At 38.1% G+C, this 22,527-nt stretch overlaps 1 protein-coding gene across 29 annotated transcripts in view; it reads right to left on the reverse strand.

Annotated features, from left to right (window-relative positions):
• ABI2 (abl interactor 2) overlaps positions 1-22,527 on the reverse strand; it is a 73,105-nt gene that overhangs the window by 26,016 nt on the left and 24,562 nt on the right. For 2 of the 29 annotated variants that reach the window (XM_060194082.1, XM_060194085.1), the window contains exons 3-8: positions 17,527-17,703; positions 15,965-15,982; positions 9,150-9,247; positions 5,100-5,246; positions 4,264-4,385; positions 2,878-3,060 (exon numbers count right to left, since the gene is read on the reverse strand). In XM_060194082.1, coding sequence (XP_060050065.1) covers positions 2,878-3,060; positions 4,264-4,385; positions 5,100-5,246; positions 9,150-9,247; positions 15,965-15,982; positions 17,527-17,703 — 745 coding nt within the window. Of the gene's footprint in view, positions 1-2,877; positions 3,064-4,263; positions 4,389-5,099; positions 5,247-9,149; positions 9,248-15,964; positions 15,983-17,526; positions 17,704-19,193; positions 19,215-22,527 lie in introns of those variants that run through there. The other 27 variants (XM_060194080.1, XM_007520481.3, XM_016187028.2 and 24 more) reach the window with 17 other exon arrangements.

A 22,527-nucleotide genomic window follows, 5' to 3' on the forward strand; every position in this document is an offset into this window, starting at 1 on the left:
TCCTTTTTGTGGATGTCAGCCATTCTCTCAGGTGTGAGATGGAATCTCAGTGTAGTTTTAATTTGCATTTCTCCAATGATAAGCAGAATGTTTCTTCATGTGGGCCAGTGTAAATCTTCTTCAGAAAACTGTTATTTAGTTCTTTGGTATGTTTCTCTATTGGTTATTTTGTTGTTGTTTCTTTTGAGTTGTACCGAGTTGTACCAATTCTTTACAGGTGTTTGGTATCAGTCACTTGTTGGATGTGTGATGTGCAATTATCTTCTCCCATTTACTGGGCCCCTTGGTTATCCTTGCGTAGTTTGCTTTTGATGTGTAGTGTTTGTTTGTTTTTCCTCCAGGGTTATCACTCCGGCTTGTTAGAATCCACTGCTCCACCAGGGAGAACAGAAGCAACCGGTGGCACAGCTATATACTAGATGCTGGGTATTATACAGCAAATCCTAACAAAGGGACTTTTCAAAGTTAACCCAATTACCAAATAATGTGATAACAATAATTATCCATTGTCTTCTTGAATCCTAAGACAGCAGGAACATCACATTTCCAATATAGAGCCTATATTTCCCCTAGTCCTGGAACCTTAGGGTGGGACACACTTTCCTGCATGCTTCTCTCAATTCATACCAAATAATATTGCATCCACCAATCCCAACCTAATCAGCATGCTTCACTTCAGACTGTGTCCAGAGACTTCAGGTGTGGAATAACAACCCTTCAGCTCCATCACTCGGGTGAGACCTTTCCTTTCATAGTATTCTCTAATTCCATTCCAGGCAGTTCACTTCCTAACAAAGTCCCAAAACCTAGATATAGACCAGGTCCCATGAGATAGAGCATAAACTAGGGTAAAACATATACCTGAAAGCAAAAGTACACAATAGTCTGCAATGAGTACCACCCAACACTTCACATCTACACTATTCCAGCCTTTAGGTCCATAATTGTTCAACAATTTGTTTGGCTTTGTATGTTAACTCTCTTTACAGCCACCAGGTTCCAGATGCCAGCATGATGCCAACCAGACTCTAGATAGACAACCCCACCAATGTGTCCTGGAGCTCCGCTACCCCAGAGACCCACCCTACTAGGGAAAGAGGCAGGCTGGGAATATGGATCCAACAGTCAACATCCAGGTTCAATAGGGAAGCAATTACAGAAGCCAGACCTTCCACCGTCTGCAACCCACAATGACCTTGGGTCCAAACTCCCAGAGGGATAAAGAATGGGAAAGCTATCAGGGGAAGGGATGGGATATGCAGATCTGATGGTGGGAACTGTGTGGAGCTACACCGCTCCTATCCCACGGTTTTGTTAAAAAAAAAAAAAAAAAGTGAAAAAAAAATCCACTGCTCCTGGAGGCCATTTTCCCCCATTTTTGTTGCCCTTGCTGTTACCTTTGTTATTGTTACCATTGCTGTTGTTGTTGCTGGTTAGAACAGAGAGCTATCCAGAGAGGAGGGAAGACGGAGGACAGAAAGATAAAAGACACCTGCAGACTTGCTTAACCACTTGTGAAGCGACACCCCTGCAGATGGGGAGCCAGGGGCTTGAACCAGGCTCCCCGAGCCTGTCCTTCGTGTTATGTGTACTTAACCTGCTGTGCTACCATTTGGTCCCTAGCTTTTTAGTTTGATGTTCACTCAGTTTTCATTTACCACACACATGGGTTTACATGGGCTTATGTCTCAAAATACATCTTTGATATGAAGATCTTACGTTTCGCTGATGTTTCTTCTATAAATTTTAGGGTTCCTGGTTTAATATCCAGGTCTTTGCTCCATCTTGACATGGTTTTGGTGTATGGCATTATGTGGTGGTCTAGTTTCACCTTTCTACTGGGGCTGTCCAATTTTCCCAGCATCATTTATTGAAGATACATTTTCCCCTCAGGTTTGTCACTGGGGCACGGTGCCTGCACTACAAATCCACTGCTCCTGGAGGCCATTTTGTTGCCCTTGTTGTTGCGACTGCTGTTGTGCTTGTTAGATAGGACAGAGAGAAATCGAGAGAGAGGAAGGCAGAGAGGGGAGAGAAAGGCAGACACCTGCAGACCTGCTTCACCACCTGTGAAGTGACCACCAGGGAAGTGACCCCCCACACACACAGGTGGGTAGCCAGGGGCTTGAACCCAGATCCTTACACTGGTTCTTGAGCTTCGCGCCATGTGTGCTTAACCGACTGTGCAAACGCCCCGTGCCCGATTTCTTCTTTTCTCATCTGTATGCCTTTGATCTTTCTTGTCTGACTGCAGTGCTGAGGACCTTAAGAACTATGCTGAGTAACAATAGAGATAGTGGACATAGTGTCCAGTTCCTGATTTTAGGGGGAAAGCCCTGTTCTTCCCCATTAAGAAAGATGTTATCACCATGTTGATCGTAAGTGGCCTTTATTACGCTGAGGAATTCTACTATTCCCAATTTCTAGAATGTCTTTGTCATAAATGGATGTTGGATCCTGTAAAAATGCCCTTCCAGCATCCATTCATATGACCATGTAATTTGTATTGGTCTTTCTGTTGACAGAGTGGATTACACCAATTGACTTGCAGATGATGAATCATCCCTGTGTCCCTAGGATGATCCCACTTGGTCGTGGTGAATTACTCGATATGTTGTTGGATTTGAACAAATCAAATATCTTTATTCAATGAAAAATACCCACCTCTAGAGACAGATTATTCTGTCTTAAAATTGGAGAACAGAAATTTACAATTATGAAAAAAACTAAGATACAAAAAAGTGAATTGAAATACATTTTATAAGTATCCCCTAAACCCTAAACCCGTACCTACTTATGAGCAATTTCACTGTATTTTTGTTCTCTGAAGAAGCCAGATGACTGGGTGTGCTTGCCAAGGAATAAGCCAAAACTCACCTGTAGGGGGAGCAGAAGAGACAACAGGGGGAGTAGGAGAAGTGAAGCCATCAGCAAGGGTCTGGGCACCCCCAGAGGCAGCATCTGGGGCAGTGGAGGAAGGGACAGTAGCAGGAACAAGAGGGGCAGGGGCAGATGCAGAAGTAGCAGGAAGGGGAGGAGTACCAGCAGAGCCAGCAGGGGCTACTGGGAAAAGAGGAGTAAGAGGCAGCATTAATGAGGCAGTCCCTTAAGGTCGAATTCAAAAGTGTTAGAGAACTTAATATTAGATATTCAGAGCTTAACAATAACCAAAGAGAGTTAAAAAAAAGACAAAAATGAAGAATAATAATGAAGCTTATGTTAGATTATTATGCTTGCAGCAAATAATTTGAGATGCTCAGAGCAATGCACAGAATTTAAATTTATAAAAGAAAACAGCAATCTGTTTTCTTTATATTGTTATTTTTAGCATAACATTCTGTAAATCGCATACAAAGCATACTAGAAAACAATAGAATTCTATTTTGAATTGCACAAATCAGAAAACATATAGTGGACATAAATACTGAATCAAGTAAAAAATATTCTTGCAATTTTTTTAAACTATCACCTATTTGTTACTATAGGTTAAATATGCAATATTCAACCCATGTGTCTTTTTGTGCCATGTTTTTAAACCTAAATTTTAGTAACTGTGTGTCTTCAAATTCATCACATCTTTCAATTTAAGAGAAAAAAGATATCATTTCAGACATTAGGTATTAATAGTCAAATAAATTTAACTACCAAGATTATTTATTTTTTAAGACTTTCATGCCTAGTACTCTGAGGTCTCAGATTTATTATTTATATATTTATTTATTTATTTTTGGATAGAGACAGAAATTAAAAAGGGTGGGGAGATAAGACAGGAAGAGGCCTGCAGTCCTGCTTCACCACTGGTGAAGCTCCCCCCTGCAGATGAGGGCAAGGGGCTTGAACTCGCACACTAGAATGTGCATATTCAACCAGGTGTGTCACCACCCAGCCCCTCAAGACTCCTTTTATACGTGTCCAACTCTTTGGGTAAATATCATTCTTAAACTGAGCCCTCACTGTGACCAAAGATAGGTATTATCATAACACTAGCTAGAACTAAGCATAGGACTCATCAGAGTAGCACCTGAAGCATTAGAGCACCAAAGATTTTTTTTTTTTAGCACCAAAGATTTAAAACCAAATAACAAAGCAAAAACTTACATATTACTTATCTACAAAAAATTAATGCATCAAGAATTCTCTATACTTACGAAGTCCTAAAGAGAAAAAAAAATCCATGATTACGAAGTTCTGTAATCAAATCAGAACTCTGAATTCAAACTCAGAAACAAAAGAGGTCAAGATGAAGCAGCACTCCTGTCTCACCTGGAAAGACACTGGGAGGAGAGGGAGTAGGCACAGCTATGGGAACCCCCACACTCCCACTTCCACTGTTCTCCCGGCTGCTGCTCCGACTACTCGGGTGGCTTCCTCCACTGCTCCCACTGCTGCTAAGAAACAAGAGCCACCAAAGCGTGAGGATTTACATACAGAAAGGTATCACCAGCGCTTCCCCATTTTCCTGGTAAGAATACAGCCATGCATAAAGGTAATTCAAAGTTGTCCACTTCAAATACGAATTTTGCAGTACAGAGAAAAATCTGGGTTCAAGTACCTGCTTGGGTCGCTTTTTAATAAGCACACGACAAAGAAACTGAGAAATAAGAAAATTTTCTCCATAAAGTAATAAATGATGATTTAACATATAAAAATATTACATTCTTTCACTGAAGTTTAATGGCTTGTCTGTAGACATTTCCTTTATAATATAAACAGTTTTACTAAACAAGTTATTTGACGAATTCATGTGTAATGATCCCACATTAACATTTTATTACGTATAGTTTTTCATCTGTAAAGTTCCACCAAAAAAAAAAACCTTGAAATTTCCCACATCTGATTCATAATTTTTTTCAAGTCAATTGTAACTATTCATCTCAGAGATATCTGTATTTTGAGATATATAGGTTTTTTTTTTTTTTTTCAACTTCCTGACTGCTTTAAGTTGTATCAGAACATGAGGAGAGAGAGGTGGAATCAGGAGGTCGGGGGAGTGGAGTGAGGAAAAGAACTCAGTGCTTGGAAATGAGAGATTTAACTGAAATCACCTGAACAAATGGTGCCATGACCATCACAATGTGTGCTGAGGTAGAAAAAAATACCTGTAAGTTCGATTTCTTTGATTCACAGAAGCTGTCCTCACAGGGCTCTGCTGCGAGGGAGCCATATTACGGGTTGGGCTAGGTACGTAATCATTGGGTACCACTGGAGGACGCACTGGCTCCAGTGTGCGATAGGGGGAGTGCCGCCTACAAAAAGAAAAGCGTATGTATTGTGTGATTAGCACCAAGATCTCAGAAGTAGATAAGTAGCCAGTAGTGAATTACAAGTTGTACTCAGAAGTAGAAAAGTGTGCTTGAACATAACCCAGCTACTAATTTCGGTCTTTCCATAAATATCACCTCTCATAAATATCATTAAGGTTTTGATGAGTACTATTTATAGTTTTCAGCCTCATTTCTCCATGTTTATGCAGTTTTGTTCATTCGTCTTCAGAGTACAGACTCTCCCACCAGATAAGCTAGTGTTCCCCAGACGTTGTTCTTAAGCAAGTTCAAATTATTTTAGTTCCACGTCAATATTTCCCAACTGCACTTCATGACCACACTAGTATCTTCCTCGTCTCCCTCAACAATATTCAAACATAGGATAAACTCAAGTTTGGTGCTACAACCCCCACACTGAGGAGCAATAGCTGTCACAACTTTTTTCCCTTTCTACATAAGAGACATATAGAAATTAATCTGTATCTATACATAGATGTACAATATTTAATCTCAACTCTTTACATTTTCAGCTCATTCCATCTAATTGCTACCTTAATCTTGGTTTTACCCTTCTCCTAGTTCAGCATTTAAAAAGGAACAAAAGATACAAGACAATCTTAGTTCTCACTACCTTACTAACTATAAAGTGCAAAACAGACAAGATTTTATTAACACATATTGTCTCTTTTCCTCAAAAAGGAAGAGAAAGAGAAAAGAAAATATAGGAAATGGGATGCATATTGGAACACTTCTGATTGTTTAATTAGTTTTTGTTTCCAAATTATAACAGTGGTAAATATTCAAGTGACGTGAAATTGACATTTTGTAGACAAGATTCTGGTCTTTAAAAATATAAAGAATTTTGGGAGGTGACTGGTGGCACACCGGGTTAAGCACTAAGTTACCATGCACAAGCACCCAGTTCAAGCTCCCACTCCCCACCAGCAGGGGAGATGCTTCACAAATGGTGAAGTAGGTCTGCAGCTGTCTCTCTTTTTCTTTCTCTATCGATTTCTCCCTCCCCTCTCAATTTGTATCTGATCTATCCAATAAAAAAAAAGAAGAAGAAGAAGGAAGGGAAGGGAAGGGAAGGGAAGGGAAGGGAAGGGAAGGGAAGGGAAGGGAAGGGAAGGGAAGGGAAGGGAAGGGAAGGGAAGGGAAGGGAAGGGAAGGGAAGGGAAGGGAGGAAGGGAGGGAGGAAGGGAGGGAGGAAGGGGAAAGAAAAGATACAGTCACCAGGTGCAGTGGATTCGTAGTTCTGGCACTGAGTTCCAGTGAACCATGGTGACAGGGAGGGGAAAAAAAAAAAAAAAGAGTCCCAACATGTGGGGCCAGGGAGGTAACACAGTGGTTCACACAACAGAGCTTGATGCCTGAGGCTCAGAGGCCTCAGGGTCAGTCTCTACCTCCACCATATAACACCAGAGCTGAACAAGTGCTCTATGGGAGAGGAGGGGGGAGGAGAAATGCGTAAGATGTGAAGACTTTTTTTAAACAGCTTAATTGTCTTGCAATGATAGTTCTTTTTACATTTTTTTTCACTCATTCAATTTTTATTTTCATTCACTTCTCACAACAGCTCCCAGAATCCTTTAGATATTATTCTCATTGGCTTATAAACTCATTTGTTTTGGTGAGATCACTTTGTAATCCCCTGTACACACCCTTTTTTCTCAAAATAGTCTACTGATGATCAAAGTAAGGGGGCATGAAGTGAGCTATTAGGTCAATAAAAAAAAAAGAAAATGTTGAAAATCTGCACTTAAAATATAAAAAGAAACAGCCATCCCTAAAATCATTATACAAATACAGGCTAAAAAAGGGATTAATTTCTAAAACTGATTCACAGACCATAAAAATGTCATTTCATTTAATAAAAAAAAAGCCTTTAATTACTTTCACTATACAGTGAAAGCAATAAAAAAAAAAATCAAGGGGCAGAGGGAAAAAAAATTGATGGAGATAGGCAAAGACTGTAAATGCCAGACTATGACTATTTATCACTTTGTGGTATTCAGTGATCCCAAGGATCTCACAGAAGCCTTGCTGGTAAGCAAGAAAAGCAAATACTGATATATGAGTAAATCTTCAAAATTTGAGTGACAGAAATTTGTATGACTTAACACTATAATGAACCTATCTTAACTATTACTTTTCATTAACACCTAACAACATCCATTAGGCAGCATGTGTGTTCCCAGCGTGCACATTCAAAAAGAATGCTTTCTTTTGATCTGTCTACACTTACACTTGTAAAATTGTACTGCATCTTGAAATTGAAATCTTAACTACATCTAGTAAGTTCTTTCCTCTCAAATCTAAGCAAAACAGAACTATCCTATTCCTGACTGCAATTAATTTTTATTCTTTTGTTTCCCATTGTTCTCTTGGGCCTTCTTTACGTAGCCACTTATCTTTATCCTGTCCTGATACACAAAGCTTCATCAAGTGATTCTGTGTGTGTTTGGTTTGTTTTTGTTGCTGTTGGACTTTTGTTGGGAGGGGAAGAAAAACAAGCATGTCAGTCAAAAGTTTGTAAGTACATATCAAAGTTAATGACTGTCAGGACCCTTTGCCTTTTATCTTACACATTTTTTAAAGCCCAATTTATAGGACTCTAAAAAGCTGATAGAGGACAAGTATTTACCCCACCCCCTTTTTACAGATGAAAAAATTGAATTACTAAGCGACTGAAAACACACAACGAACAAAGCAGGAACAGAGATGGAACACAATTTTAGTTTCTGAACTATGCCCCCCTGATAATAAATCTCAATCACAATAAAACAAGTATTTTTTAACTTTTTTGCCATAAGGCTATAGTAACTAGCCATTTCTATGAAAAATCAAATCTGGGGTCCAGTTCCGTAAGAATACATTAAAACTCAATATTCTTGTAACAACACAAGATGTACATAGTTTTGTCACCTATACAGTTTCTTCAGAATAAGAATAAAAATTAAGTCAGCTATAGCATGGAAAATACTAAGTATTTTATGAAAATATGAATTATGCGAGTCGGGTGGTACCGCAGTGGGTTAGGCATACGTGGCGCAAAGCGCAAGGACCAGCCTAAGGATCCCGGTTCCTACCCTCAGGTCCCCATCTGCAGGGGAGTCACTTTATAAGCAGTGAAGCAGTTCTGCAGGTGTCTATCTTTCTCTCCCCCTGTCTTCCCCTTCTCTATCCATTTCTCTCTCTGTCCTATCCAATAACGAGAACAAATTAAAAAAAGGGCAACAGAAGGGAATAAATAATAAATAATTTTTTTAAAAAAATACGAATTATAATGCAATCTGTAATAAGCCAAGAATATGGGCTAGTTTTTTTTTTTGGCTCCAGGGTTATCACTGGGGCTCAGTGCATGTAGTATGAATCCACTGATCCTGGAGGCCATTTTTATCCCCATTTTTGTTGCCCTTGTTGTTATTGCTTATTTTGTTGTTGTTGTTGTTGTAGGATAGGACAGATAGAAATCGAGAGGAGGGGAAGACAGAGAGGAGGTGAGAAAGACAGACACCTGCAGACCTGCTTCACCACTTGTGAGGCGACTCCCCTATAGGTAAGGAGCCGGGGGCTCGAACCAGGATCCTTACACCAGTCCTTGCACCTCATAGCACTTAACCCACTGCACTACTGCCCAGCCTCCAAATATGGGCTAGAATTTTACCTCAAATTTAAAATTGATTAGGAAATTTCCTAAGAAAAGTATTTTTAAATATAAAGATGTTTCCCAAGAAAATATTATATACAAAAGAAATTGTAGACAAGTAAATGTTCTCCTTTCAAATCTTAAAAAAAAAAAAAGGTTAAAGACACGTAGAGTTAAGTTTTCACACAACACTACATGAAATGCTTTCAAGTCTTACTTGGCTACATACTCACCCAAGTGTCCCTTTCCCTGACATAGGGGGGCTGGGGGGCTTCTGAGTTGGAGGTGTTGTGCGAGGCAGCCCACCCATCTTCATATTCTGGGTACTCACCTGAAATTTTTTGAGGAAAATGCAACTTAACTTATATGCAGTGAAAAAAAGAACATTGGTAAATTACATTATGCTATTAACAAAAGAAGGGAAGGTTTATATAGGAACATAAATTAGAGGCCATGCATTTCATATGCAATTTCTACTCTACTACTATTCCACAGTTGCACTCAAAGGACTCTTCCTAGTGTAAGATTTTCCAAATGATTATAAAACTGTACGCAAAGACTTTATTTGCCATTAGGCCATCACACCAACCGATCACTGGTTAGACTAAATTTACATTCATTCAGTTAAAATTAAATAACTATAAACTTCTTAGTTTTAATGAAGATTATTCTAAGTAATGATGACTTTAAGCAATTCCAGTCTATAAAAATAGCAAACATATTATAAAAACAATATATTTCCCAAATAAAATATGCCACTAGCCTTGATCCATTGTAACTACAGAATATAAGATTAATTATATACAGATAAATACTTTAGTTTTTCAAATTATGGGTCAGCTTTACAATTCAGATTTCTGTAATGTTCTCTTCTGAAGGTATCACCTACCTGAAGACTGTCAGAAGTTAAAGTATGCACCTAATCATCTGAACCAGAAAGTTAGGGCTGTGGTATACCATTCAACCATGAAGGTTACGGGGTCACTGGCAATGTCCTAGTTCCATTGAGAATTAGACCCACTTGGGCCCAATATGAAGATTAATTTGCCATGGGGGAGATGTAAGTAACAAAGTCCTAAATCAGAACTAGGCCATGATTATTCACTATTTCTTTTCCAACCAAAAATGCTTGTAGGAAGGTTGGGTAATCTGGGAATAATGGATGACATGAATGGAACAGAACATCACTTATAAAGTCTGAGTATAAGGAGCTAAAAGGAATTTTCACAAATATTGTTAAAAAACAATCTCAAATTCCTTGAGATTTTTCAATGGATTAGAGTAAATGTTTACCATGTAAGTTCATACCTGACCCTATTTTAAGATCAAATATTTTACGTTGTCAAATACTTCAAAAAGAATCTGAACCTAGTTTATTGAAATTACACTTGTAAAATAAAACTGCAAGACAAACCATTGAAATTATAATGCATTTCGAACTACACTTCAAGATGTAAATATGAAGAAAACAAATCAATTTATACAGAGTACTGGGGCTGTGAAAATGAACTCTAGCTCAAAATATAATTTGTTTAAATCCTAAAATACTATTTATGTGAACAGCCAGAAATAATATATCAACAATTTTTTTGAATGAATAGTCCAGTGAACAAGTTGTGTGTGATGTTAAAACAATCTTTAATGACAAATGACACCTCTGAAATGTCAGAATTTTTAAAGCAAAGCATTTAACTGTAATCCTTTTGTTGTTGCTTTTAAAGAATACACACTAATTTTAATGTAGAAAAAAAATGAACTTACCCTTGCTATCCCCCTAATTAATAATCAGAGGGTACACTAATCATATCTTGAAATGAAAATACCAGAAGTTTCAAAAAGAAAAGCCAATCCCCATTTTGGGAACATTTTAGGCATAATACAACAAATAACTAATAGCCTTTAAAACTATAAATCTTGATTTATGATACAAGATTTTTTTAAGTAGTAACCAAAGTCCTTTAAGCTCAACCTTAAACAACATAAAACTTGAAAGTGACTAGTGAGAAGGGGAGGAAAAAAAAACACTAAACTACACCAATTTTCTAGAGACAGGTAGGAAAAAAGAGCAGTCATAGAAATAGAATAAAAAAGAATTTTATTCTATATATGGAATAGCTAAAACACCTGAAAAAAGCTTTTCAACTTTGACTTATGGTTTTGGTATGTAAAGTGTTTTTGTTTAAATTGCAGTATCTCCTAAGATTCCCTTAATCTACTAACAATATACACAATCTGTAAATTTAAATTATATTTATACTTGTATTAGTAAAGCATTATATATTCACTGATCAGAGGAATCATCAAATGACACTTTCTTGGTAAAACAGGCTTGGGTAAGTAGCTAAATCACTTAGACGAAGAGCCTTCATAGAATATCCAAACAAGGAAGTCGGGCAGTAGCACAGTGGCTTAAACGCAGGTGGAGCAAAGCACCAAGGACCAGCGTTAAAAATCCTGGTTTCAGCCCCTGGCTCCCCACCTGCAAGAGAGGTCGCTGCACAGGCGTTGAAGCAGGTCTGTAGGTGTCTATCTTTCTCTCCCCGTCTTCCCCTCCTCTCTCTATTTCTCTGTCCTGACAACAATGACATCAGTAACAATAATAATTGCAACAACAATAAAAAACAAGGGCAACAAAAGGGAAAATAAATATTAAAAAAAGAATATCCAAACAACTTGTAATTTCATGCTCTATCAATACTGTACTTTTTTTGCACCACCAGACCTTACCTTCCTCACCCTCACCTCTCACTCCTGCACATAAATACATTCTGTGGAATATGTTGAATATCGTCCTTTCTTTACATTTATCTGAGCCACTTTTTCAATGACTTCAAGATAGAAGCATTTTTCCACAAAAAATTATAAATATATATATGAAATAAAACAATGAATACACTACAGAGAATATAAGAATTGCCATCTAAGTAGAGAAAAAATAGGTAAAAATGAAAATAATCAGGCCAGGAAGTGGCACACCTGGTTAAGCACACGGTGTGCCAAGGACCCAGGTTCAAGCACCTGTTCCCCACCTGCAGGGCCAAAGCTTCACGAGTGGTAAAGCAAGGCTACACATGTCTCTGTCTCTTTCTCTCTCTACCTCCTCCTCCCCTCTCTCAATTCCTCTCTGTCTCTTATCAATTAATAAAAATAAAATTTAAAAAGGGGGAGGTCAGGCGGTACCGCAGCGGGTTAAACACAAATGACACAAAGTGCAAGGACCGGTGCAGTGTAAGGTTCCCGGTTCGAGCCCCCGGCTCCCTACCTGCAGGGAGGTCACTTCACAGATGGTGAAGCAGGTCTGCAGGTGTCTATCTTTCTCTACCCCTCTCTACTTTCCCCTCCTCTCACCATTTCTCTCTGTCCTTTCCAACAACAACGACATCAATAACAACAGCAATAACTACAACAACAATAAAAAACAAGGGCAACAAAAAAGAATAAATAATATTTAAAAAAACAGTAACTGCCAAGGTAATTATAGGTGAGATCTATATCATAATGCAAGTTAAGACACAATATTTGAAATCTAAAATAATCTGGTAAAAAATACTGACTAGGTAGCCATCATGAATCTAAAAAAAACTATTTCATGGAATGGCTTTATAGGTTTAGGCTTGGGATAGCTTTATAGGTGGAAACATATCCCAAAACACATGGCTGAAGTGCATATTCATGAAGTGGAAGTTAACTAAAATGTATGCACAAGTCATACACATATGCATCATAAACTCAGGATAAAGAAAACAAAGCAACCCTGCTCCCACTTCAGAAAAGCAAGCCCACAGGAAACTTACAAAAAAATCATAAACATAAGAAGAATTATAACCTGGCACCATAAGCATGTAGTTAATATTCCTGAATCATGAATGGGAGTAATCTTTATACGTGGGAAAACTTCATTTGAGAATTAGAATGAATTCTGGTGGCTGACTGCAACAATTCAATTATGTGACTTTTAATTTTATATGGGAAAGTCATTTACAAGTGATGCACAAAAGGGCCAGTGGGAAAGGTCTTCTTCAACTTCTAACAAAAAGAACCCATCAAAACCAAGTTAATAATTCACTCATGTGATCAAAGTTACAGAATGCCACACTACAAATACTTGTCCCTGTGGCTTGTGATCTAAGGTATGTGGATGATAAAACTTATAATCGGGTAGTTACAAGTCTTATTGTTCTCCTGTGATCTTCAGTAATTTTTATAAAATTAGGCAGTCAACCCCTGGGCAGACAACTTCACCAATGTGCCCCAGAACCTCACCTCTCCAGAGCCCAATCCCACTAGGGAAAGATAGAAATGGGTATGGGTCAACCAACCAACATTCATGTCCAGTGGAGAAGCAATTACAGAAGCCTGACCTTCCACCTTCTGCACTCCAAAAAGAATTCTGATCCATACAACCAAAGGGATAAAGAATAGGAAGTTTCCAATGGAAGGGATGGGACACGAAACTCTGGTGGTGGAAATTGTATGGAATTATACCTGTTACCTTTTTTATATATACTCATTATCTTATAATATTGTTAATAATTATTAAATCACTAATAAAAAATTAAAACAAAAAATTCTAATAAATAAAGTAAAATTATAAAGCATAAAATGAGGCAGTCGGGTATCTCCAGCCCACAGAGAACATCATCTCTATTATGAAGAAGTCTTCCAGATGACTTACTGTGATGTTAACAGTGGTAGTAAAGACATCATATTTTTAATTTTTTTATTTTCCCTTTTGTTGCCTTTGTTTTTTATTGTTGTAGTTATCATTGTTGTTGTTATTGATGTCGTCGTTGTTGGATAGGACAGAAATGGAGAGAGAAGGGGAAGACAGAGAGGGGGAGAGAAAGACAGACACCTGCAGACCTGCTTCACCTCCTGTGAAGCGACTCCCCTGCAGGTGGGGAGCCAGGGGCTCGAACCGGGATCCTTATGCCAGTGCTTGTGCTTTGTGCACATAACCTGCTGCTCTACCCGTCCTACTACCAATAAATACATTCTAAAAGGATACCCATGATACATCCCTCACTACCAACCATTTATCACTTACTATAACAGAAAACCAAGTAGAGTGAATGAATATGAAAAATAGAACAATTTCAACAGGTTATGATAGAGAGATGTGGCTAAAAGGGCCAAGACAACTGTGCTGTTTGTATTTTTGACTCCAGAGGGGGCACTAGTGGAACCAGATCTGTAAACTGCTTTTTTTGCTTTTAAGGAACTTCAAAGGAATAAATAAGGTTAATGTTTAAAGCAGAAGGGATTATCTATAACTTATATAGAAATCCTCTCCACAGAGATACAAATGTGAGAATTTGAGATTTCATAGAGAAAATCCAAGCTGGGCTGTTAAGTACTGGAGGAGAGCTAGATAAATGGCTTAAATATACAAAGACAAAAATAGTATGTATAGATTGTGTCTGATGGACAGAAAGTATGACCAAGTATCTCTAGGTCTTCATGTACTATCCAGTACTGATTACTGCCACTACTTTTATCTATAGCACAATTATTTGGCTTCTTACAAATGTCTTTCTCTTGGGGCTGGGTGGTGGCATACCTGGTTGAGCACACATTACAATGCACAAGGGCCCAGGTTCAAGCCCCCAGTTCCCACCACCAGGGAGAAAGCTTCACAAGTGGTGTAGCAGTGCTGCAGGTGTCTCTCTCCCTGTCTCTCTCTTCCTTCCTCTCAATTTCTGGCTGTCTCTACCCAATTAAGTAAAAATAACTTTTAAAAAATTTAATCTTTCTCTCTCAATAAAATGTATGGTCCTATTTCAATTCTATTTGATTGCCAGTAAGAAACAGTCAGGAAAGTCTCTGAAACAAATCAAAACTGTCAGGAATCTGACTATGAATTCAAGAGAAAGATAAATATTTAGTAAAAGAGTTAAATACAAAAACTGAAATTTCTAAGAATTAAACATTACCCACTGCAGAGAAGAGGAAATTATGGCATTAGAAGAAGAAAGTATGACAAACAGAATAAAAACGAGTGCTTGGTTTGTTTCTCTTGGTCACTGATAGGGCTTGAAGTCAACATCCAAATCAAAAACACAAACAACACATTTGCCTGGGTTCTTTTAGTCACATCTCTCTACCATGACCTGTTGAAACTTCTGTGGCTATACTTCAGATGTCAATCACCTTAATGTTACACAGAAGACAAGAGGATAGCTGACTAAAAGAAAACATATTTGCAAAGAAATTAGAAAATTCATCTAAAAAAAAAAGAGCAAGCTCAGTTGGTGACAATTTAATGACATGGTGTTTAATGTTTTTTCAAAGACCTGAAAATCTGAATGTCTTTTACCATGATGCCTCCAATTTATTTCTATAACAAAGAAATAGCATCCCTAATTCTTGTACTTTGTTAAAACTGTCATAGTTCTGATTTTTTGCTTATAATTCTCAGCTCAAAACTTTTCCAAGTGATATTATGCTGAAACAGATCTTAAATAGCAATTTGAAAAAGACTAAATTTGATTTTTACAAAATATGATACTGCAACTTAAAAACTGTAACACTGAATACTTTTCATTTATCAATTTATTTACATTACTTCACTCAAGATAATGGCATAGTGACCACAAGGTGTAAGATAAAGCGCACCATTTATAGAATAAAAAAGGTTATTACACAAGGGGAGAATTAAGCACATTAGTTGACTCTCAAGTCTATAACAAAGCTCCTGTATTTACAAAAACCCTGCTAATTTTACTTCACAGTAACATGTTATAATAGTATATTTTACATTTCAGTTTCACAAGATGCATTAACACTGTAAAACAACCATTTATTCAATATATACTAAAAGCCTAATGTATGTTAGGCATTATTCTAGGCACAAAGAATAGGACAGTGAACTAAACAGACAAAAATATTTGCCTTCGTGAACATGAAGATACACTATGAAACCACAAGACAAAAATAATAAATCTTTTATTGGTTTTAAATGGCCAAGTGCCAAATAACTCTCCACTCCCCGTATGTAATATGCTACATAAGAACAAAGAATGAGAAATCCAGCCCTGGAATCTCTTACCTTAAATCTAAGCAACCACTTAATGCATAAATGGAGCAAATAAAAGAGGTAAGGAAAAAAAAGCATTGAAAGGTTAGTTGAAACTTCAGGATGTGAAGAGAAAGGAGAAAAACAAAAAACAAGTTAAGCATTAGCATTAAAAAATGTTTCAGTAGGTCATAGAAAGAGTGGCTAAAGCAGAGTGTGTCATGAACAAATGTTTTATTTTGATGAAGTTATATGACAATGTTTTATTCAAAACTTGACTTTATTAAAGATTTCTTCAATTTAGTGAATCCTAAATACTACAAGTCCAACCAACCAAAAGGTCTACCAAGTCCAAATTAGTAACATTTTATTTGAAGGGTAAATGAGAACTGGGATGGACAAGCACAAATATGTTCCCTTTTTTTTTTTTTTTTTTTTTGCCTCCAGGGTTATTGCTGAGGCTCAGCGCCTGCACTATAAATCCACTGCTCCTGGAGGCCATTTTTTCCCTTTTGTTGCCCATGTTGTTTATCATTGTTATATTACTGTTGTTGTTGTTACATAGGACAGAGAGAAATCGAGAGAGGAGGGGAAGAGAGAGAGTGAAGCGAACCCCCTGCAGGTGGGGAGCCAGGGGCTGAACTGAGAACCTATGCTGGTCCTTGCACTTTGCACCATATGCACTTAACTCACTGCACTACTGCCCAGCCCCCAATACATTTTCCTTTACCTACGTCAACATTAAATTTAACTGAATTCTAGTCACATTAGTGTGGGGCATTTTTTAAATTTAGATTTTTATATTAGGCAAAAAAACAACTGGATAAACTGCACAGTTTTACTTAGAAGTATATATGTATAGCATCTATGTAAAATACATATAAATATTTATTCAAGGTAACAAGTCACTGTCTTTCAAACCACTGATGAAATGCTAACTTTAAATATACAGCATAATACTTAGTTGAAGCCCTAAACAGGTCAAGGACAAAGATCAATTTAAATGTTACTTGTATTCTCCTCAGTTTTGATTATGGTACTATATGTGCATAGTAACCATCCAAATACATTTTAAAATGTATTAAAAAATATATAATGGTTGTCTACTCAAAAGCAGTAGAAATATAAATTCACATATTACCTTTATCTAATCTATTGTCATCCAAAGTGTTGACAAAAAAATTATTCTAGAGAATTTCAACATACACATTTATGTGATCTCTGTGAAAATTAATGCTAAAATTTCACTTTAAAAAACCCACTAAGATATGATATTAGTTTAATAAAATAATGTATAATTTTAAGTAGTCATATTGAATCATTAAAAAGCTTAGAAAGATCTTACCACTACATCTATATGAGGTCCTATCAGACCTGTATGCAAAATTAACTAATTCAAGATGACTTTAAAATCTGAAATCACAGGACTAAGAACAAGTAAGAAGGATAAAGTAATTATAGTTGTAAGGGATCTTCAGAAACTCAACTGAGTCAACACCTGGTCCTCTAGAAAAGGAAAGGTTAAAGCTTAATTTTCAAGTTCACTAGTTCCATCACAGGTTATTAGTTTAAAAGGCTAGGCAAAACACACTTACCTTGACTCCATGTCCAATATCATCTAAAATTGTATAGTCAATTGGCTTTCTAATATAACGCACTGGCCGTTCAAGGTTGGCTGGTGCAATAATCTTATGTGTCCTTGAAGTGTTTTTATTGGTAGTCAAAATACCAATTTCTCTTCTGGCAACTTTCTCTTTGTGAATATCAACAGTCTGTAAAATATAACATAAACAACATAAAATGTATACCACTAATAATCAGTTATGAAATATAAATGCTCAGAGAACATTATTCATATTCATAACCACAATTGCTAAATATTCTCCCTTTTAGAGCAATGATGACATTTTCCAATATTAGACCAAAGTAAGGTTGGCAAGCAACTGATGACAAAGTATCATCCACTATTTTTATAGCCCAAAGGTTAATAATAATATAAAAGCAAGCATGTGAAAACTATGTTAATTCCTTGCAATAGTCATTCTACTATGTCTACATATATTCCCACTACAATGGCAGAGATGAGTAGTTGTAGAAGCAAAGTCGAAAATGTTTACGAGCTGAAACTTCAAGAGTAAATTTGCCAACCCTAGGCTTAAAGCATGCTAGTCCCTTCTCCCTGGAGCAGTGTAATGATTAGTGGAAACCTTCAGTGAATCATCTGATTGCACTGAAAAAGCTCCTGATAGTAGAATTTGTTAATGCTTAAACTTTTTTTTAATGACATGCTATTTAATGTTTCTTCATAGACCTGAAGGAGAAAAGAAGGACAAACCTTAAATTCAGTGTTAGAAACAAAAGTAGTTTTGGGGGGGTTGGGCAGTGGCACACTGGGTTAAGCACACATAGTACAAAGCACAGGGACCAGTACAAGGATTCAGGTTCAAGCCTCCAGCTCCCTATCTGCGGGGGGAGACACTTCACAAGTTGTGAAGCAGGACTGCAGGTGTGTGTCCATCTGTCTTCCTATCTCTCCTTCCCTCTCAATTTCTCATTATCCTATCCAATAAAAAAAAAAAAAAAGGAAATGGCACCCAGGAGCAGTGGATTCACAGTGTAGGCACCACACTGAGCACCAGCAATAACCCTGGAGGAAAGGAAGGAAGGAAGGAAGGAAAGAAGAAAGGAAGGGAGGGAGGAAAGAAGGAAAGAAGGGAGGGAGGGAGGGAGGAAAGAAGAGAAAAAGAGTAGTTTTCTACAAAAGAACACAAAAAAAGCTTACGTTTGCTCAGTGGAAGCTGTTTCTATTTTCCATGACAACGTTCTGCTCTATAAGTGGTGTGCTCCATATATCTTGTGGCCATTAGGCCATTATCCCTTGAGCCTTAATTACTGTGACATACTTTGGTTTCTTCACTTATTAAATGCTCACAAAGGATATAATTTATCACAGAATAGCATTGTTTATTACCGTTAGTCACTCATGTGCTCATGGAGAGCAAATTTCCCCACAAACACAGGTAACTGAGACACTCAACAGCAGTTTTTCAAACAGCAGGTTGCAACTTAGTGGGAATGTGAGCACCAGTTAGTTACTTAAATGACTGTGTATACCCAGTGAGTACTGCTATGCAAAACACTTATTATGTACACAGAAATACACGTGATTCTGTACTAGGTGCAACACAAAATATGTTTTGTACTGTGGATGCAGTCAAAAAAGTTTGGAGAATAAACCACTAAAACTGTTCACATCGCTTACCACCATTCTCAGTTCAAGCAGCAATTAAGAGAAACTTGCTAAGTTCTCTGCAGTCCTACTTCAATGAATTTCTCCTTTCAAAAAGAAGAGTCAAGTAATAGTAATAGCACATAAATGGAATCATCATCTCTAATGGATAAAAAAATCATATTAAGGGGTCAAGTAGTGGTACACCAGGTTAAGTGCACATATTATGATGTTCAAGAACCCAGGTTCAAGCCCCTAGGCCCCACCTGCAGGGGGCAAGCTTTGCAAGTGGTGAAGCAGTGCTGCAGGTGTATCTCTGTCTCTCTCCCTCATGGCCTTCCCTCTCAATTTCTGGCTGTCTCTGATAAATAAGTATAGACAAGGAGAAAGAAGAAAAATAAATAAATAAAAATCACATTAAGAAATCTGAAAGCAGGCCGGGCAGTGGAACACTTGGTTGAGTGCACACATTACCATGCATAAGGACCTGGGTTCGAGCCCCCACTCCCCACCTGCAGGAAGCTTCATGCACAGAGAAGCAGAGCTGCAGGTGTCTGTCTCTTTCCCTCCCTAGACCCCTTTCCTTTCAATTTCACTATGTCCTATCAAAAATAAATAAAATGTTTTCTTAAAAAAGAAATCTGAAAGCTGACTATTTGTCCTACTAGCCTTCTAAAGCATTCATGAAACTTGAAACAAACTCAAGGTCTTCTACTGCAACCAAGGAATTAAAAAAAGCAGAATCTACAAGCTTTGGAACTGATAAATATCAAAAGAAGCATCTAATCAAAACCTGTCAATGAAGAAACCATCTTAGTTTATGTATTTCCTTTAAAGACAAAAAAATAAGACTGGGAGGAGGGCAACATAATGGTTAAACAAAAAGGCTTTCATCCATATGACTAAAAATCCCTAGCTTCTATGTCCCATGACACCATTTTTAACTAATAAAAAATGAATGAATGCTTTATTTAAAAAATTAAGTCTTTGGTGTTTTTTCTGTGAATATTAAGTGAATTACAACATCTTTTCTTTTTAACTGCTCAGAGGATGTACGTGTTTGTGTTAAAATGTGTATGTTAGGGGGCTGGATGATAGCACAGTGGGTTAAGTGCACATGGTGCGAAGTACGAGAACCTACACAAGGATCCTGGTTCAAGCCCCTGGCTTCCCACCTGCAGGGGGGTAGCTTCAAAAGCAGTGAATCAGGTCTGCAGGTGTCTGTCTTTCTCTCCTCCTCAACCTTCCCCTCCTCTCTCGATTTCTCTCTGTCCTATCCAACAACAGCAGCAGCAATAATGACAGTTAACAACAAGAAGGACAAAAAGGGCAACCAAAATGGGAAAAATGGCCTCCATGAGCAGTGAATTCATGCTGCAGGCACTGAGTCCCAGCGACCACCCTGGATGCAAAAAAAAAAAAAAAAATTAAGAAGTATGTATTTATTATACTATACTAAAATTTACTTGTTTTTAATTTTAGAGAAATAGTCATCACAGTTTGATTAATTTTTACTGAGTCATCTTTAGCAATATAAGGTAGGAAATTTTCATATCTACTAAGAACATTTTAAAATAAAAACAAATGATGTCACTTATTTTTATATAACTATTATTGTCATACAAATAAAAAAATTATCAGAATTAATCCTTGAGACACTGTTTTTACTCTGCTAAGTTTTTTGAAACATAAATATCTTATTCAAGAGTGAAACTATAAAGGGCCAGGAGACAATTTACCCAGTATAGCTCACATCTTTTTTTTATTATTATTGTTGTTGTTGTAGTTATTATTGATGTCTTCGTTGTTAGTTCAAAGAGAAATGGAGAGAGGAGGGGAAGACAGAGAGGGGGAGAGAAAAGATAGACACCTGCAGACCTGTTTCACCACTTGTGAAGCGACTCCCCTGCAGGTGGGGAGCTGGAGGCTGGAACCAGGATCCGTAGGTTAGGCCGGTCTTTGCGCTTTGCGCCACGTGCACTTAATCCGCTGCACTACCGCCTGACTCCCTATAGCTCACATCTTAACCATGCATGAGAACCTGCACTCAAGTCCTGGCAAACAAGAAAATACCACTGCCACTGTGGTTGTGGGGTGGGGGTCCCATGGCTGGAGAAGCAGGACTGTACTATCTCCCTGTCAGTCTATGACATTCTCTCTCAGAGAGAGAAAGCAAAAGCCTGTTTGGGCCAAAAAATGGCCCACACTTGACTGTATATAAGGACCTAGGTGGAAGCCTCTAGTCACCACCTGAGAAATTCAAACAGAAGAGACACTTTGGGGGGACCTAGTGGTAGCGCAGCAAGTTAAGCGCACAAGGTGTGAGGCACAGGGACTGGCATAAGGATCCCAGTTTAAGCCCCTGGCTTCCGACCTGCAGGGGGGTCACTTCACAAGTAGTGAGGCAGGTCTGCAAGTGTCTGTCTTTGTCTCCCCTTCTGTGTCTTCATCTCCTCTCTCCATTTCTCTCTGTCCTATCCAATGACAATAATAATAAGGGCAACAAAATGGGAAAAATGGCCTCCAGGAGCAGTGGATTTGTAGTGCAGGCACCGAGTCCCAGCAATAATTCTGGAGAGACACTTTGGGAGCTCAGTGGTGGCACACAATGAAGCCCACGCAATACCTTTTGCAAAGACTGGAGTTCAAGCCCCTGGTCCCCATCCACAGAGGAGAAGCTTCATGAACAATGAAGAAAGGCTATTTCTCTTATCTCCCCCCACCCTCCCAATTTCTCTCTGTCCTATCAAGTGTTTAGAGAGAGAAGGAGAGAGAGAGAGAGAGAGAGGGAGGGGGAGGGAGAGGGAGAGGGAGAGGGAGAGGGAGAAAGAGAAAGAAAGAGAGAAAGAGAATGCAAGAAGCCACAGAAATACTGCCGGTGGTGGGTGAGTGGGTGGGAGGGAAGCAGGCGGGTGGGTGGGCAGTGGCACATTTGGTTGAGAGCACTGTTCCCACACTCAAGGACCTAGGTTGAAGCCCCAGTCCCCACCTGCAGAAGAGAAGATTCACAGGTGGTGAAGCAGCACTGTAGGTGTCTCTCTAATTAAAATTTTAAAAAAGGGTGGAACCCTTACAAATGATGAAACAATGCTGTGATGTCTCTCTCTGTCTCTTTCCCTTTTCTTTCATCTTCTATCTGAAACGGTAACACCACAACAAAAAGAGTCTTCCAGTGGAGTCATATGAGCATAAATCCCAGTAAGGATCTAGTAAAGAAAAGGAAGTAACGGAAGGAGGGAGGAGAGAAGGTATCTGGCCTGAGAGGCTACTCAGCAGCATCATTCACACACAAAGGCTATTTCTCTTATCTCCCCCCACCCTCCCAAGGTCATATCAGAAAAGCAAAAGCAACGGAGGATACAAGCCC

Source organism: Erinaceus europaeus, chromosome 7, assembly GCF_950295315.1.
Source record: "Erinaceus europaeus chromosome 7, mEriEur2.1, whole genome shotgun sequence".
NCBI classification, from domain to species: domain Eukaryota; kingdom Metazoa; phylum Chordata; class Mammalia; order Eulipotyphla; family Erinaceidae; genus Erinaceus; species Erinaceus europaeus.